Source organism: Mirounga angustirostris, unplaced genomic scaffold (assembly GCF_029215605.1).
Source record: "Mirounga angustirostris isolate CCGP_5_RB_7025 unplaced genomic scaffold, mMirAng1.0.hap1 SCAF_8, whole genome shotgun sequence".
NCBI lineage: Eukaryota > Metazoa > Chordata > Mammalia > Carnivora > Phocidae > Mirounga > Mirounga angustirostris.
Window position 1 is genome coordinate 14,519,249 of NW_026991716.1, and position 19,552 is coordinate 14,538,800.

Sequence of the window (19,552 nt, forward strand, 5' to 3'; positions counted from 1 at the left end):
ATTACTCCTCCCACACTAATACACTCCCCTTCCTCTAATCTGTCAGGATGCCCTTTCATCCACCTTTCATCCGCTTGTGCCTATTTTTCAGATCTCTATAAATTCCTAAAATCCTGGAAGTTAAGTTTTAGTCTTAGTTGGAGGATACTGAAGACAGTTGGACGATCCAATATGAAACTCTACACCTCAACAGTTTGCTAGAAGAGCCATGGATGATCACAATTTTATCATATACAACGAATATGGTTGTTTTATCATATACAACGAATATGGTACAAGAGAATTAAATGAAGGGACAAGGAACTTCAGTGGGTCAAGTTCATCATCAACATTACAGTATCTTGAACTCAAGTCTGATATTACTCAATGTGACAAGCAAAGCCCTATGTGCAACTTTAAAGGAAGACACTTTTACTTTGTTTCTAATATCTACAAAAACAAAATTCACACAGTTCAACAACAGCTCAACAACGGGATGGGGAGTATACCCACAAGTAAAGCTTCTTTCTATAATTAAGGGAATTTCTAAGAAAACATTAAACATCAGATGAAAATACCTTTCTATTCAAAGATCAGAAGAACTTAATTCATTTACTAAATGTTTGCTGAGTACTTGCTACATGACAGGTCCCAGTGATGGACTGGGAAGTTGAGAGGGAAGACGAGGCTGGTCCCTGCCCATATTTAAGAGAGAATATACAGACAAACACACAACATGAGGTGGTGTGTGCTGAGAGACGCAGTCCAGAAGGAGGCAGAGCTCCCTCTGGGCATCTGAGAAGGGGTCAAGGAGGACATGGTATTTCTTGAAAAATAAGCAGAATTTTGCTTTGCAAAACAAGGTGGAGTGGGTGGTGGAGAGGAGAGGAGAGTGCATTCCAGACAGGGAGCGTTCCAAATTTTAGGATCATGAGAAAAATACAAAAGGTTAAAGACATATTCTCACCACCATCACTTAATATTTACATAACGAGTGTTTTGTGAGAACTCAAAGCTCAACAGTGACAAAGAACATCAGGAACACTCTAAACGTCCATCAGCAGGGAACAGAGTAATAATCTAACCATAGTGGCTACCAAGGACTCTATATCCATCCATCCATCCATCCATCCATTTGTTTATTCACTCCAACATTTATTAAGTACCTATAGTGACTATAAGCCAGGTCCTATTCTAGGCGTTCAGGACACAAGCCGGAACAAAACAGTTCTCACCTTTGCGGACGGTATATCCTATTAGGGGAGAAGAGCAATAAGCAAAATAATAAGCCAGCAATATAGGATGTTAGATGGGGAAAAAAGCTACAAAAGGAATAAAGGGGGGCTGGAGAATACACTGTGCTGGGAGGAGGGTTGTAATGTTAAGTAGGGAGATCAGGGAGGGCCTCACTGAGGAGGTGACAATTGAGTACAGACCCAAAGAAGGTGAGGGACAGAGCCCTGAGGATATGTGAGGGAAGAGCAGTCTAGAGTGAGGGAATAGTCAGCACAAAGGCCCTTTGTCCAAGGGCACCTGGCAGCCCAAGGCTGTGAGAACAGCGAGAGAGCCTTTGTGGTGGGTGATGGTGGGTGGTGCGGGGAATGAGACAGGGAGATGACAGGGGTCCACGCCATGCTGGCCTTCTTTGCTTTTCACTCGTAAGTGTGCTGGAAGGCCAAAGAAACATTTTGGGCACAGTCATTATTATGGGTTATTGTGTCCCCCTCAAAATTCATGTGTTTAAATCCTAATCCCAGTACCTCAGAATGGGACTGCATCTGGAGACTGTTTTTAAAGGAGCGACTGAGCAAGATGACATCATTGGGGTGGGGATGGTGTTCTAACCAAATGACTGGTGATCTTATAAGAGCAGATTAGGACCCAGACGCACACAGAGGGAAGACCACGTGAGGACCCAGGGAGAAGGTGGCCATCCGTGAGCCAAGGAGAGAGGCCTCAGGGGAAACCAACCCTGTGGACACTTGGATCTTGGATTTCTAGCCTCCAGAGCTATGAGAACATAAATTCCTGTTGTTTAAGCCACCCAGTCTGTGGTACTTTGTTATGGCCGCCCTAGCAGACTAATGCAATCAAGACCCAATTTCTGTGACATGTTGTCTGTTTGACTGAAGGGCAGGAGTGGAGGCAGGAGACCAGGCAGCAGGGACAATGGAGGTCAGACCACTGGGTGGGAAGTGGCTCATCTAAGAGATATTCTCAATGTAGACCTAACAGGATCTGCCAACGCCTCAGACATAAGGTACGAGAAAAAGAAGGGTGTCAAGAATGACCCCAAGATTTCTGGCCTGAGCAATTGGAAGGACAAATTTCCCTTTTCCTTAATTAAGAAGGAACTTCTTTAAAGTGTATTCCCTTAAGAATCTTCCCCAAATTCCTTCAGGGTCAACAAGGATACAGATCCTATCTTCATTTTACCAACAGGGAAGTCAGAGCACAGGGAACTGATGAAGTGAATTAAGATGAGAAAGAAAATTAGTGGCTGATTAGGATTTTAAGTCTGAATTCCAAGATTTATGTCAATTAGATCACTGACCTTACTGCGGATCTTAAAAATTGCATGATACCTGAAATGAGAAAATGTCACTTTCAAAAAAGACATGAATCATCAAGGAAGGAAACAAGTGAAGACCATGTCATTTCAGGAAACTGACACAAAATCTCCAATAAGATTAGATCAAACCTATTTGTAATGTGCCTTTCAGGGACACTGAAGGTGAATTTTTATGTAATTTGGTGTAACATTCACCACTGTTTCTTGGACACTTTCACTGCATGCCATGCAACAGGATGATGAATTTGGATGGAAGAAGTCACTTGTTCTTCACAAACAACTCTAACGAGGTTGGGGGTGGTGTTATTACCCCTGGTTTACAGATGAGGAATCGAAGGCAAAAAGAAGTGAGGCTGACATCCCAGCAGTTAGACCGTGGAACCCCGTGATGCGGGGCCCCCTCTAGCTTGGCTGCCCTGCCATAAATATGGCGCTCTTCAAGTTTGCTTCAACTTTGTCTCTAGTTCCCTCCTCCTGCACCCCTCCCCCAAATCTGGTGAGCCAATGCTGTAAATACCCAACTACATGTCACATCTTTGCATCATCGAGGAAGTTCAGGTTAGAGTAATGAATGATTAAGAACTTGTTCATATCTACAGCAGCATTATCAACAATAGCCAAACTATGGAGAGAGCCCAGATGTCCATCAACTGATGAATGGATACAGAAGATGTGGTGTGTATATACAGTGGAATATTACTTAGCCATCAAAAGATTGCCATCTTGCCATATGCAACAACGTGGATGGAGCTAGAGAGTATTATGCTAAGTGAAATAAGTCAGCCAGAGAAAGACAAATACCTTATGATCTCACTCACGTGTGGAATTTAAAAAAGAAAACAGATGAACATATGGTAAGGGGTAGGGGAAAAGAAGAGAGGAAAACAAACCATAGGAGACTTGTAACGATGGAGAACAAATGGAGGGTTGATGGAGGGAGGGGAGGTGGGTGGGGGGATGGGCTAGATGGATGATGCGGATGGAAGAGGACACTTGTTGCGATGAGCACTGGGTGTTGTACGTAAGTGATGAATCACTGAATTCTACTCCAGAAACCAACATTGCACTGTATGTTAACTAAGTAAAATTTAAATTAAGAAAAAAAAAAAAAAGAACTTGTTCACACAAATCAGAACAGTATTCTTCGGAGAACTACAAGCAAGATGGTAAGAGGTCTACAAACCATCTCAATAAATGGTTATTATAACGAACCTGGGATTATTGGTGTGGAAGAGAGAAGCCCTTAATAAAGTCACTGGCAGCGACCTTCAAAGATTTGGAAACTTTTCACAGGAAAGGAAGACTAGAAATAGAACTGAGGGGGTCTAAGTTAGGAGAAGTAAAACCTGTAACCTAATATAAGAAACTCCGTAGTAATCAAACCTTCTTGACAACGGGGTGGGCTCTCTGGGGCCCTTGGGAGGCTCCTGTCCTCGCAGGGAGTGGAAGACAAATGGTCAGGCATGCTGCAGCTGGCATTGGACTGGCTGCCTGGATGTTCTCCATGGTCCCTTCCAATGACAACAGGGCTATTTACTCAGATTTATGGCCCAAAGTCCGGCATTAATGCTCCTTAATTCCTCATCTGATTTTCACATGACTTACAGGGTTTCACCAGGAGCCGACCACAGGAATGCACCCAGGCCGGACAGGTGACATTCCATGAGACCCTGGGGGCTTTGCGGCTGGCATGCTCAAGTGCTCGGGAATGTTTCTTCCTGCTTGCCATGTTTTTTGGGGTCACTGGAAATTGCCAGGGGAAGAGAGAAATGATTCTTTCTTTCCGTGTTCAGCTTGGTCAGAACAAGGATGAAATCATGTTGACAGGCAACCGGGAGCATTTGTAGGCAGTTAAAAGGAGGGCAGCATCACCAGAGATGGTGGCAGATCCCGCACTAATGGGAGGCGGCCTGTGACAACGTTGCTTCGGATCCACCCAGGACTTCTGGAAGACCCAGATGGGGACGCTCAGAAAAATCTCTCCATCTTTGTTTGTTTGGGAAGAAGGCCTCTCTTTCTCTGGAGGGTGATCTTGTTAGAGTGAGGCACACGTTAATGCCCTACGTCCTGGCTGGTCTATCTGAACAACCCTGTGACCTTGACCTAAGGCGGGAAGGGAGGGAGACAGGAGGTAATGAGAGCCCGAGGGGGGTACAAAGCACAGGGGATTGCCTCGGCCCAGCAGCCAACATCATGCTGTTGCCCTTCCTGCCCCCTCTTCCCATAATATCATCTGTTCTCTTTGATTCATTTCAGGAAAGAAATGACCTGGTTTAGGTCCAACAGACCTACCCACTGGTCTACATGAAACTGAAATATTCTACAAATACACACAGAAATTACTGAACCGAAAAACGGCGTGTCCCTTGTTGGTTAACACTTCCCACTGAACCTTTGAAAATGGCATATTTCAGTAGAAACAGATTTAGCAACTACCATGATCTCTTGAGTATCTTTTTCAATTGATTAAAGCTCCTGCGAGATACAAAGGCTTACTGGGCATACAGTAGGTGTGGAGATCGGAAATTATGTTGACTGTTAGCTGTTTTCAGGAAAACAGCTGTACTATTTTTTTTTAAAGATTTTATTTATTTATTTGAGAGAGAGAATGAGATAGAGAGAGAGCATGAGAGGGGGGAGGGTCAGAGAGAGAAGCAGACTCCCTGCTGAGCAGGGAGCCCGATGCGGGACTGGATCCCGGGACTCCAGGATCATGACCTGAGCCGAAGGCAGTCGCTTAACCAACTGAGCCACCCAGGCGCCCAAACAGCTGTACTATTATAGGGAGAGTTCTGGATTTGCAGTAGGAAAACCCAGGCTTGAGAACGTGCCCCTTGACTTACTACCTAGGATGGTGCTTTTCAAAACGTCTATGAGGAAGGACCTGTTTTGTTGGCTAGTTTCGTCGGTATGTTTATCTATTTTAATTTTCAATCTGTCACAAACTGATGCTTTTGTAAAATATAATAAAAAATCTATAAAAACCGAAACCCTTTTTTATTATCAGATTCAACAGACATAAAATCATTCTGTCAAATCGTTATAAAAGCATCTTAAAACTTGGCCTCCGTTTCTGTATCTATACGATTACCGATGGGCAACAAGCAGTTTGCTGACCACTCTTGAGAAATTGGCATTGGGGAACTTACTTAGCCTTCCTTAGTTTCTCTACTTACTCAGTCTCCCTAGGTCATGTGAAGATTAAGATGATAATAAAGATATATCAAAGACTAAAAAGTGCCATCCAAATTGAAAACGACTACTTTCTTTATTAACAATAACAGTAGTTGAAAAGGATGCCAAGGGGCCAAAGAAATCTTTTTTCCAGCAAGGGTGGATATTAGTTGGCAATCGAGTCAGAAGTCCTAGCAACAACTACTTCCCCTTGGAATCACGTATAGCCCAAACACAGAATACTTGGCGGCGAGTCTGGAAACTATCACAGAAAGCTCCTGACTGTGTCCATCTTGCCTCTGGCTCTCTGCCCGGTGACCAGCAGGCCCTCTAGACTGCAATTTTCCCATCGCCAGGACCCAGCTAATAGCTGTCACTACTCCGGGACAGGCACTCAGGGTCCCAAGCTCAGACACATCCTGCCCAGCGGATTGCAACACTTTCTTCTTCTTGTGCTAGGGAATTAGGGCAAGCAACATGCCTTGGAATCATGTTGGGAAATCTGGGAGAAGTGGGGTGGTATTTGCACGCACACGCGCGCGCACACACACACACACACAGCACGAACAATTCAGAACGAGTCCTTCAGGTCCTACACGGGGCTCGATCTCACGACCCTGAGATCATGACCTGAGCCAAGATCAAGTGTTGGACGCTCAACCGACTGAGTCACCCAGGCGTCCCTGTCTTTTTCTATCATAAAAACAATACACACAAAGTAAAAAAGTAGCAGTACAGAAAGATATGGAATATAAAAGTAAAAGAATTTCTCTCCCGTCTCCCCACCTGAGGGGTAACCACTATTAATAATCATATATATATGCTTTCAAAAAATGTTAAGATTTATAGAAGCATGTGTGTTATATAACACATATATATTATTCTTTATATATATTTATGTATTTAGATATACTTACATGTAAATACATATATTAATATATTTATAGTAAGTATTTAACTTATATTAAATATTTATATTTAAAATCTATATTAAGTATATTAATATATTTACACATACTAGTATATTTGTATATTACTTATATATTTATACATATTATGCTATTTATAGAGTATGTGTGTGTATACAGAGATGTTACTTTTTCTTTCTGATAAATATGATTGTTCTATAGTTTGGCAATTGGCAACACTATCTTTTTTTTCTTCCACACTTTCCTTGACATTGAGTTTTGGGTCTCATTTTACTTCCAAATTTTCCCCCAGAGAGGATGAGCCCTTACCCTGGTCTTTACACCTCTGAGTCATGGTCAGATCCCCAAGCAGCCCCCGCACCCCCCTCGCCCCACCGAGCCAAGACCCCCCCCCCAGCCCTCCCTCCCCTTCCCCCACCAATTACCTTTCCAGCCTCTGCATGGTCATGGCCAGCGTTTTGTTCAGCTCCTCGATCATCCTGCAGCCAGAGGGATGCATGGGGAGGGAGCCGGTGGTGGAGGGGAGGTGCGGGCCGAGACTGCCGTACTGCAGCTGGTGTTGGATCTGGGACGGCAGGACCGTGTGGTGGTGCTGGGCCCCACTCTGCGGGCCGCTCTTCTGGGCCGCGTAGGATGCCAGGGAGAGGTCTGGCCCCCCGACAGGCATGCAGATCATGACTTTCTTTGGAGGTAGTGGAGGCGACAGTTTGACGGGCAGACAAGGCAATTTCACAGGGCCGCCAGGATCTGCAGCACAAGGAGGGCGAGAGGCAGCTGTGAGTCTGGGGGCACGGGAAGAAACCTAGACCCTCACATGTGTGCCCACCCTGGGACCGTGGGCCCTGCCGTGGGCTCTGAGATAAAATGCACCAGCAGGGCGAATGCCCCTCAACAAGCACCCACCAACTCTTGGTTCCTGCCCAAAGTGGGCTGGCCACATCAAGGGCCCTCGGGGACCCAGGCACTGGCGACGTCTGTCACGCAGCTCTCAGGCTAAGTAAGGCTCACCGGCAGCAGGAAGGGGGGACGAACGCAGCGCATTCTTTGGTTCCTGGAAACCCATGGAACTTCAAAGAGACCCTTCCTAGGATCCGCCATGATGTCTACAATTTTGCCACTGTCATGTGAAAATATCCTTTCAGTTGGCACTTTCTAACAGGCACGGGACTAGAAGCCAGTCCTAGGTTCAAGTCCACGGACAGCATGTCCCTCCACAAGTAACATCGCTGCTGCTAACCTTAACGCCCTCCTCTGTAACCTGGGCATGATGCTTTCATGGATTCACTGTCACAGAGCTCAGGTGCCCCACGCGGAGGCCAGGTTTCCACGGTCTGGGTGCTGTGCAGCTCATCTCTTCCTGTCCACACTTGACCTCCATGAGGTCTGAGCTCGGTGGCGGGGCTGGTTGGCCCACTCACGTGGCATCCGGAGTTGGGTTATTTGACCTGTAGGGACGCTCCAACAGGTACTCCTGGGCCTTGGTGGAACCCGCACACACCCAGCACCTCTCGGTTCCAGGAGAGTGGTTTTGAAGCTTCCCAGAGACGCCCCAAACTCAGGGGAGCTGCAGGGCAGACCAGCCCTCAGGCCACCTTTGGGACAACCTTGCAAATTCCTGGAGATGATCTAGCATGGGTGGGGGGCAGGGTTGAGTCTTGTGGGCTGCAGGCTGGCCTGGGAGAAGCTCGGCCGGGAAAGGCCCGGCGGGGGAGGCGTTAGAGCGCTCTCGACTTCACACCTGGTATCCACATCAGGAGGACCGCAGGCTTCTGCGGCTTGCTCCTAGAGGCCTTAGATTTTTCTCCATCTGTCTGTCTACTCTGAGTGTGGCCTTCGTCAGTTTAATTTCCCCACAGTTCTACCGAAGTGACATCCCGAGGGCACCAATCTGCTGTCACACCTTCGTTTAAACCCCACCAATGGCCTAGAAATAAAGCCCACCTTCCTGACGCGTCATCCAAGCCTCCCAAGGTCTGTGTGCTGTTCAGCTCATCTCTCTATGCCCACACTTTACCTCCTGAAGTCTGCTCTGGTTCCCCTATGAGAAATGGCCTCTCCTATCGTATCTGAAAAGCCTTAGATGGGAGTCTCCTACGACACCTACTGCTTTTCTCCTGTGGGTTTTCCTTATTTGCTGGCCCACAAATTCAGTCTCCACCCTCCCCTAAATCCCACGGTGGGGGGGGCCTTTGTCCCTCACATTCTCCACATGGGCTGTCGTGGTCCTCCCTGGTCTCAAGGCCCCCCTCCCTCAGCAGCTCCTACCTCACAGAGAAACCCGAGGTGCACAGGCCAGGCCTCTCCTTCCCTCCAGAACTTCCGTGTTCCCCAGACTACCTGATGTTTGCACACCCCTGGGCCTCTGCCACATTCCCTCCTCAGTTTGGAATATTCCTCTCTGTTTTGTCTTCCGGGTCCATTCCTCCTCTCCCTTCAAGAACCAATTCAAAAATTACCTCCCCCGAGAAGCCTTCCTGGGTCATTACAGCACTCCTTCCATTCCGAACCCAGTGGACCTCCTGTGGGCGTGAGGCGGGTCCGCGCCCACAGCAATGGTGACCACAGTGAAGGGGGAAAGAACTCTAGCCGCCCCTTGCCCCGTGCCAGATACCAAGTGCTTTTCACTTTAATCCTCACAGCAAGCCTGTGATGTACACACATTATCATCTCGCTTTTGCAGACGATGCCACTGGGCTCTGAGGACACCGAATGGCGCTTCCTGTTTACACAGCTGTCCCCTCTGCTGGAGAACCAGGACCTCGAATAATGTGTCACTCTCTCCTTAGCATCTTGTACAGTGCCCAGCGCACACAGCAAGAGGCTCACAACATGTTTAGACAATGAGCTGACGTTCTGATGCTCTGCAGTGGGATGAATTCGCACCTTCTTCCCCCAGAAATAGATACTCTCCGGGAGGGGGAGGGGAGGTACATGAGCATAAAATGAAAAACAATTTTAGGACCATGTAGCCAGGGGTGTATGGACACTAAACAGTGGATCCTACAGCTGAGATACAGGGAAGCTTCATACTTCCAGGGGACCTGATAAGCTTGCTCCCCAAGGCCAAAATGCCAACTGGTCGTAACCACAGGGCTCCCTCATGTTCCTCCACAAAGGCTCATCCCGTTTGTCACCATCCCCCATGCACACGACACAAAGTAACCTAACCACGTTCAGGTGCGTGACCAATGGTGCTCATTCCAAAGTGGCTGAGAGGCAGAAACTCACCCCGTGTCCAGTTCCTGCTACTGAAGCGTCCACTCCCTTGGCTCTTGGAAGGCTTTGCACAACTCTAGTAAATGCAGTGTGTCTGGATGTGTTAAGGGTTTCTATCCAAGAACCTTTACCCGTTATTCCTTCCTTTGTATTCTAGGTGTCTATCTAAGGCAGGCAGGCGCTCACTCGCTTGAGCAGGAGGGCAGCATGGAATCATCTCTCTGGGAAGGAATGGTGATTACCTTGGGTTCTACCACCTTGCTAAGCTACCCCTTCCTGCACATACTCGACCACCGTGCTTCCTGCTACCACTTCAGCAGAGCTTACTTGGCTTCTTCACTAGGAAAATGGCCGAGGGGATGCCAGAAAATTCTATCGGAACAGGCAAGGAGGTAATGGTCAAATTAGTGGACATGGTTACTCTCATTGCTTGAGAAAAGAGATGCTGGGGTCCTGGAGGACCCCTTTCTCTTTTCCTGCCTGTGTTTCTTTTCTGGTTGTTTCACTACCCACGGTCATCAATTAAATAGGAGTAGGAAATGAAGATGAATTACTTAAAATAATTTTTTAGCTCAGCAGATTTGGTAAAAAGGGAGGAAAATGGGGAAAAGGTTAAATGGAATTACTGGCTTTCAGTGAATTGGCTCTGTAATCCCCATCTTTCTCCAACATGGTAGACAAGGGAGCGGGCCTAGGCAGCCCAGATCTTTAGTAACTTTCAAGTGTCTATTTTTATATCTTCATGATATCTTAATACCAAGTCATTGCTCATAACAGATCTGGAGCCCTTTATACACCGTCTGCCATTCTGAGTTTCTATCGCTTTATCTTTGTCCTTTGCAAACTTCTGTGTTCTCTGCCCCCTTGACAGGTCTGGGACCTCATCTCGTCTTGTAGGGTGGGTAACAGGGTCCACCCTTCTAACACATCTGCGCCCCGTACCAGACATCTTCCTCTAGCACACGTCACGCTGGAGGTCCCCCCACGACTCCCTGCCCCAGTCACTGCTATGGGCCATCCAGCCCTGCCCAGCGCCAGCAGGTGCCTCCTGCCCTGCATCTCCCTGGCCGCTCTGGTCTCTCTGGGCAGGCCAGCTTCCCCACTGGGTTTCCCAGTAACCATGATCATCCTCTCTCAGGGCCTTTGTCACACCTGCCCCCTGAAACACCCTCCCTGCCCGATGATCAAAATTGCATTCACCCTTCAAAGCACAACTAAAGACCCAACTCCCCACCTTGCAGGCTTTCCTGCTCCCGGTTAAGGCCAACTGCATTGGGATGGCTCCTCCCATGTGTGCTTATGCTCTCTCCACAGGGTGCCCAGAGTGGAGCACAGCGAAGCCCAGACTCCTGCAGCCTCATGGTTCTCAACCCTGAGGGTGCGTTAGGCTCAGACTGATGCAGACCCTCCCACCCCCTCCCAGGGATTCTAGTGGGATTAGGGGGTGGGTGCCAAGGTTTGCGTCTTTTAAAAGCCACGTTTGAAAACCACTCAACCTCTTACTCTTGTCCTTTTCTCTGAAAACAAAACAAAAAAGAGCACTAATTACTTCTTCTTCTTTTTTTTAAGTAGATGCCACACCTAGCCCAGAGCCCAGTGATGCGGGGCTTGAACTCACGACCCTGAGATTAAGACCTGTGCTGAAATCCACAGTCAGATGCTCACCTGACTGAGCCACCCAGGCATCCCAAGAGCACTAATTCTTAAGCAGAGTTCTTGGACAACCTGTGACAGTCCCCTGATGCTTGGCTAGAAGTTTGTATTCCTGGCCTTCACCTCTGACCTACTGAATGAGAGTCTCGGGGCCAGGTGTTTGGATTTTAAATGCTTCCCAGGTGCTCACCATATTCAGGGAGGAAGAGGAAAGAATCAGGGAGAATCACTGATTTGGGAGTGCTAACCTGCTTGGACTACAATGCTGCCCAAGGCAGAGATATGATGCATCGGTTCCATCCAGCCCCTGGGCCAACATCCACCCTGAGTGGTCAGCGGCATGGTCTCCAGGTTCTATTTCTATGCCCCCCACATATAAAAAGTACAAGACTAATTTGCAGGAAACCAATGTACTGAAAGCTACACTGTCTAAGATCTATTCACCTAATGATTAGCTTTGTCTAAATCTAACATTTGCAATTAAGGGACTTGTCTTAAAACCAATTTGTCTAATGGCACTTCCAATTTAATTTTATATTTACAAAAATCACTTATGGATGAGCACTTTGTGGATGAGCACTTTGTGGATGAAAAGATTTCTTAAATCCTTGTGGGTGAATTTTTTCTGTTTTATTTGCTTTAGAATACTTTAAGTACATTTCAGACAAGTTTGCCTAAAGAGCCTTTCTTCAAAATTTTGTCTCAAGCAATAAATACTTAATCAGATGTTTAGCTTTTCCTACTGACTTGATTCAGTACATCAGATTCCTCGTTTCCTTCTTACTGATTTTCATATGTCCTATGTGTACTGTATGCGTGTATTAAACAATAAAGGAAACATATACAAAATACTCATTTCTGCTTAATGAGGCACTGACATTTTTGTAACAAGGACAGACTGAGATGAATGGATTGGGAATGGACTGCATGACCCCACCATTTCTCTCCAAGATGCCAAATTCTTATGGCAGTGATTTCAACCAACCTCACAGGGAAGGTTTGGAGAGGCGAATTCCTGAGCCTCAGTCTCAGAGACTCAGATTCAGTAGGTTTACAGCAGGGGTCTGGGAGTCTGCTTCGTAGAGAAGCTCCCAGATCACTCTGACCTCAGTAGAGACCACACTGGGAAAGTGCCCCGAGTTATTACCGGATTAAGCAGCACAAGATCATTACCAGAGTTTGTCATACTAAACACAGAAGATAAACCATAAAATCGCACACTCATTCAGCTCTGAGAGCAACAGCAACTGCTTGATCTCTTTTATGTTCTGTTTTCCAATCTGTGAAATGGGGATGAAGATGTCATAGGCCTATTGCACAAATCACGTAAGATAAAGTGCATTCACTGTGCAAAGTGCATTGGGCCTGGCACTCCGTTAATAAACAGTAGTTCTGTTCCTGGTTGCTGTCATTTTCATCATCCCATGATGATGGGAATGACTTCCTTAGGAAGGTCATCCAGCCTCCCCAGGGGGAAGGTGACACCACTAGGCTCTCACGGGCCCCGTATTTCCCTTTGTCACAGCATCTCACATACAGTCAATTTAATCCATTTCATTTTTCTTGACTTGCTGCCGATTTTTATTCGCAGTAGGTGTAAGTGATGCATTAATTTTATGACATTGGGTGCGGCTCTTCCCCTCGTGGTCGCCAACAAGGAGCTGGGCCCAGCACATAGCAGGCTTCATAAACATCTGCTGGTTTTCTTTCTCATGGTGTCTTGAGAGCCGTGGGAAGAGGTAGAACTTAACGACCACTTTTCCTACCCTAAGGCTCTGCTAATCAAAGTGTGGTCCGAGGACTGGCAGTAGCAGAGCCTCCTGGGAGCGTGTCAGAAATGCAGAGTCTCAGGGCCCAGCCCGGGCCTTCTGAATGAGAATGTGCATCTTGACAAAGACCCCAGGGAGCCCTGCACAATCCACGCTGAGAAGCTATCCCCTCAGGGCCGCTCCTCTGTGAAGAGGACAAGTGCCCAGGGCCTTCTGGAGGAGATTCAGCTCCGGTGCTTGCTCTCTCAGGGCTGAGCAGGGCCTGTGGGGGGCTATTCTACTGCAAGTTCAGGCCTGTGAAATCACCATTGGGTTAGATCTCAGAAGAGCTGGAGTTTAATACCAGTTCCAAGACCAAGAAGCTCTGTCACTTTGCCTAAGACATTAGCCTTCCTGAGCCTCAGTTTGCTCATCTGTAGAAAGGGAGTATAACCCACTTCATAGGTCTGTTATGAGAAGTACAGGGATTAATGTCTACACAGCTTCTCCATGGGGACCAGCAGGCTGAAATCCAGTCTGAGGTCTGTGCTGGCATGGGCCTGAGTCATCCCAGAGGAAGGGGCAGCTTTCTGTGACTCATTCTTCCAAAGGGCACATTTTTATAGTTTTACAAAGTCCCTGAACAGGTCAGTGGAGGGCCTGAGTATAAAATCCCTCCAGTCTAGTCCTTGATTCCTTGATATGTCAAAGGAGCTCAACAAATGTAGTCTTCACTGATCCTGAAAAAATAATATATTCCCTGCCTCTGCCACAGGTTGTCGTGAGGGTCAGACTAGAGGATGTGGACATGCTTTGTAATCTGCCGAGCATGGCATTCCTCTGGCCGGTTACTCACGGGACTCTTGAGGTCCCTGTGAGCGTCCCCTAGCCTGCTGCTTCCTGTCTGGGGTGGGACGCAAGAAGCCAAGACAGGGACTGGGAGTGTTGGTGGGTTAATATGTGGCGGTTCTAAGTAGGGAGGTGAAAAACTGGCTGAAAGTGAATGCAGTAACAGGAAAGAGAGCTTCCAAAGGACGGTCTCAGCAGGCTTCCCTGCTTGCAGCAAAGCACTGCAGGAAGAGAAAAAGGTGAGGCCTTCCAGGTTTCAGGGTGTTGTTCTAATGCATGGTGCCCTGCATCAGCATTGAGGGCTAGTGGAAAAGAACACAGAACTGGGAGTGACAGAACCTAGATTCTCTGCTGTTCCATGGCTTGGGAAAGATAGCTAACCTTTTTTGGGACTCAGACTCTACCTCTAAAAATCCAGGGATGAAAAAGTCTCCTTTGCCTCAACAGCACCTCGCTGAATAAAAGAACGTTGCATCTATGGGATGCATGGTATTTATGGACTGTTGGAGGACACACTCTAACTCCTTCATCTCCAATGATGGCAGTGGCTGGTCCTGCGGGGGCAAACACAAAGCTTTCTGCTTGCTGACTCAGAAATGCATTAGTCCCTCGGCAGCCAGACTGATCGAGATGCAGTTATATTCATAAAACTGTCTATGTTGATGGAGTTCCAGAGAACAAGGAGAATAAACTCAAACTGTGAGTGTCACAGAGCCATAAAACCCAAGAAGGCTGTTATTTCCAAACATGACACAGCTCTGGCTTATGACTTCAGACAAGGAAAGGAAAACTCCAGATTACTTCTCTAGTCCATTCTTGTGCCACAGGACCGCGGTCTCTAACAGAACCAGTCTGGGCTAATGACACACACCTCTAGCCTCTCTTCTCTCTCTCTTTTTAAAAAATTTTTTATTGTTATGTTAATCACCATGCATCATTAGTTTTTGATGCAGTGTTCCGTGATTCATTGTTTGCATATAACACCCAGTGCTCCATGCAGAACGTGCCCTCCTCAATCAATACCCACCACCAGGCTAACCCATCCTCCCACCCCCCTCTCTTCTCGGCCTTTTGGCTAAGATCAAGTGTAGTCTCTTTTTTTTTTTTTAAAGATTTTATTTATTTATTTAATTGACACAGAGAGAGAGACAGCGAGAGAGGGAACACAAGCAGGGGGTGTGGAAGAAGGAGAAGCAGGCTTCCCGTGGAGCAGGGAGCCCGATGCGGGGCTCGATCCCAGGACCCTGAAATCATGACCCGAGCCGAAGGCAGTCGCTTAAGCAACTGAGCCACCCAGGCGCCCCTAGTCTCTCTTTTTTTTTTACTAACACCTGCTGCCGAAGCCCATTTATATCTGAGGATGCATCCGGGCACTTGTCAATGAGAACAGCACTTACTGTCTTAATGAACAAGGGTGTTGCAACAATTTCTCAGCCATTTGCCAACCTGGTTTCGGTGGGTTAGAGTCTCTGATCTCCTTTTATAGATACAGGCCCTCAACCCAAGAACATAAAGAGACTCTACGAAGTGTACTTAGAACTTAAAAGGAGCGTCCAGAGTCACCAAAGCCCGGAATCAGATTCCCCCTGGCTGCAAACGAAGATGCTCACACGAGTTCCGTCCATTCCTTCAGACCATCCCAGGGATTCTAAGTTCGTTGGTCCGATGCCTGGAAAGGCTACATGTGCTGACCAAGCCCTTGAGTTAAGAGGGATGGTGTGGAGGGAAACAAGTAACAAACAAGTGACTTGTGTTACGTGCCGTAAGCCTGGCTTTCTCTCCCAAGCCAGGCTGGCACATGGAAACCAACAACTACCTGACGTTTGTGGCAAACATGTCCTGAGATCTTCCAGAATCCTAAAATTGAGGGTCATGATAGCACACGTCACCAGCACCTGACTTTGTTTCTGAGTCACTTTCCACAACAAAATGTTTTAATTTACCCCTTCCAAAGACCATCTGGGCAGATGACAACAAGGAGGGAAGAACATGCCTCACGGGTATGGAGATGCTGGGCAGTGGGTGGGGGTAACAGCTGGGTCACCCATCATCTTCGTAGGGCATGAAATTTGGTGTTTTTTTTTTTTTTTTTTGAAGTAAAATTACATATTATTCATTGTCAGAAAACTGCTCTTAAAGAGTGCCAACTCTAGATATCCCTATATCATGACAACAAATGCCTGTTGAGATCAGCATTTTGTTAGATTACAAATCATCTGCACAAAAGCCCATTATATGGTTTGATTTTGCAGTGATGAGGATGAGTGCTATTGCTCCCAGGGAGACCGGGGGAGGAGAGCAGTATTCAACTGATAACTAAGCTATGGAAACTGAGGCTTCTGCAAGACAGGTACAAAGGACAGGAAGAAGGTTCTAGAGATGGACAACAGCAAGAAGCATGGACCCAACAGTGACCACCGGGAGGACAGCTATTTGTGACTATGCAGGAGAAGGCTGGGAGAGTCAGATCAAAGTCACGAAGTCATGAAGGGAAGCATGAACATGCTCATCTGATCTCAGAACACTGGAACCAACGAACAGATCGAGGATGTCCGAAAGTAAATTTAGATGGTATGAAATGAAATACTACATTGGGGCGCCTGGGTGGCTTAGGCAGTTAAGCGTCTGCCTTCGGCTCAGGTCATGATCCCAGGGTCCTAGGACTGAGTCCTGAGTTGGGTTCCTTGCTCAGCAGGGAGTCTGCTTCTCCCTCTGCCTCTGCCCCTCTCCCCTGCTCATGCTCGGTCTCTGTCTCTTTCTCAAATAAATAAAATTGTAAAAAAAAAAATACTACATAGACCTTATGGAGCTATAAAGAGGTAGAACATTCAGGGTGAAGGTGCGAGTAAGTTCAAGCCAGATCCTTAGATATTATAAACAGAAAAAAAGGATGGCCGCAATTCATCTTCAACCTTGCATCTACCCGATGCATAATACTTATTCATTGTTGAAGGACGCACTCCTAGCTCCTGCATTTACAGTGAGGGCGGTGGTTGGTCTAACCACCTGCACCTGGCGCATTACAAGGGCATTGCCATTTTCCCTTGACAATCCCAGCATGCACTCTGACACCTCAGTCTGGACCACAAGTTTGACTGATGCATGACTGTCATGTTCTGTCTGCTACTCTAATAAGGGACTGCTTTCCATCAGGTATCGGGGCTCCTTCAAGCTCTACAGAAGCATGAGGATCTGATTTTGTTTACGGCACAACTCAGAACCCGAGAACAAGGATCCTGCTACGAACTCATGGGCAAATGATCATCCAGCACCTCCTTCAATGCCTCCGCCACAGGAGGTTCTCTCTCTCTCTCGCAAGCCCTCCTGTTCTGGGGCTCCTCAGTGCTAGCTGAGGACACAGCAAGGACCAAGGCCGACTCCATCCCCACTCTCAGGAAACTGACCCTGGGATATTAACACGATGTCCAAGAGAAGAATGAAGGGCAGCAGCTTGGTGCCCTTTGCAATATCCAGTTGACAATGGCCATGCCCCAGTTTCCTTTATATTTTCAGTTACACCTCCAGCCCCCAGCATTATTGCCCATTGGATCCACAAGAGCATCAAGGAGACAAGCTGGGTTGAAATCAAGCAACTGCTGCTAAATGTCCACAAAACATGCCCACTCCTCCTCTAAAGTCAAATCCTTCATCATGGCATGCGAGGCTTTCGACAGTTTCCCTTCAACCCACTTCTGGCCTGATCTTGGATTACCTCCCTCCATGAAGCCAGCCACGCTGGGCTGTTGGCTAGTTCTTGAACATACTGTGCCTCTCACGCAGGTGCCTCTGTGAACTCTGCCTCCCAAGTCACAATGACCTCCTTTCCCCTCCATGACCTTCAAAATGTGACTCATCTTTAAGTTTTAAACACATCCTCCTTTACGATGTTTTTTTCTGACTCTTTCAAAAGGATTCGGTCTCCTGCTATTGGTATTTCTTGAGAACCATGTTTATACATCTTCATGTGAAGCATTTGCTGTAGCTTATAACTGTCTACAACCCCTAGAGCCGATGAGGCAACACTGCTTATAAATTATACCAAGGCTGGCGGAGCACCTTGCACAGGGTGGGCCCTCAAAATGGAAGTGCCATCCAGCCTTAGAAAGGAAGGAAATCCGATCACAGCTACAGCATGGATGGACCTTGAGGGATTATGCAAAATGAAGTAAGCTTCTGATAAAAAGACAAATAACTATAGATTGCATGTATCTGAGATGCCTCAAATCCTAGCAGCAAGAAGTAAAGTGGTGGTTATCAGGGGCGAAGCGGGGAGGAAAGGAAAAGGGGAGTCATTTAACAGGTACAGAGCTTCAATTTTGCAAGATGAAAAAGTTCTGGAAATCTGTTGCTTAACAGACGTCAATCTAGTTACCGTTACTGAATGGCACACTTACAAACTGTTGAGAAGGTACATTTTATGTTATGTTTTTACCACAATAAAAAAAAAAAAAGTGCCAAGTGAATTCCATCTCCAACCTAACAAAGTGCCACAAAAAAAGAAAGGTATTTTGTTGTCGTCTTCATGCTGGTCACAGAGGTGAGAGGAGAGAGGACCCTTTAAAAAATGTTTTAAGAGAAAGTTCTCCCATGCACCAAGAAAGAATTTCTGCATCTTAAGAAAAGGAAATTAAGACTGGAAAAATACAGAAAATTGAGGATAAAGAGTAAATTTGGGTATATTTCCCATTCCTTCAAGGTATCAGTTACCCAGAGACTATGAACCTTAAACCTCTTTCTGAGGCCTCTGGGTTGTAGGTCGTGTTTTCCATTTAAAGGCAGAGATGAGGTCCAAGGTCACCGTGGTCCAGTTACCAGTTTTCTTGTACTTTCCGAGTAGAATGCAAGGATAGAGGCAAAAGTAGATGATTTTGTAGGATTGGAGAGGAGGCTGAAGGAGGAGAACAAGGAAGGTGGGGAGGATACTGGAGAGAAATGGGGACACACAGTAAGAGACCCGGAAAGGAACAATGAGATCACAGATCAGAATGTCACTACAGAAGAGTATGCCGTGGACAGTGTCCACAAAACTCAAGAGACAGTATAAACAGGAATGTTGGTTTTGGTGTGACGAGCTCTGTTTAGAAGATTCTCATTAGACACGTGAGGTTGAGACGTACCAGAGGGCATGGATGCCATTTGCCAGGTAAGTCTGCAGTTGTAAAAACTTTGGAATGTTGAAACTAGCTATCGACCAACACAAGTTCCTTGTATTTCAGGGTCTACAGACAAAGAAACCCTGGGCAGGTTCACATTAGCAGAAGGACTTATTTTTAAAGGATCAGCAACACTTCCTTTTCTTTTCATCCTTCCTTTAAAGATTTATTTATTTTAGAGAGAATAAGAGAGAGGGAGAATAAGCAGGAGAGGGGCAAAGGGAGAGGGAGAGACAGCATCTCAAGCAGGCTCCACAACGACTCGGGACTCGATCTCCC

The 19,552-nt window shown here is 46.7% G+C and overlaps 1 protein-coding gene and 1 pseudogene across 9 annotated transcripts in view; one reads left to right on the top strand and one right to left on the bottom strand.

Annotated features, from left to right (window-relative positions):
- Positions 1-19,552, bottom strand: part of PHACTR1 (phosphatase and actin regulator 1) — a 316,524-nt gene that overhangs the window by 59,382 nt on the left and 237,590 nt on the right. For all 9 annotated transcript variants that reach the window (XM_064597166.1, XM_064597170.1, XM_064597167.1 and 6 more), the window contains one exon: positions 7,080-7,401. In XM_064597166.1, the coding sequence (XP_064453236.1) occupies positions 7,080-7,401 (322 nt within the window). The remainder of the gene's footprint in view (positions 1-7,079; positions 7,402-19,552) is intronic.
- LOC123838111 (U2 spliceosomal RNA) lies at positions 15,176-15,289 on the top strand (annotated as a pseudogene).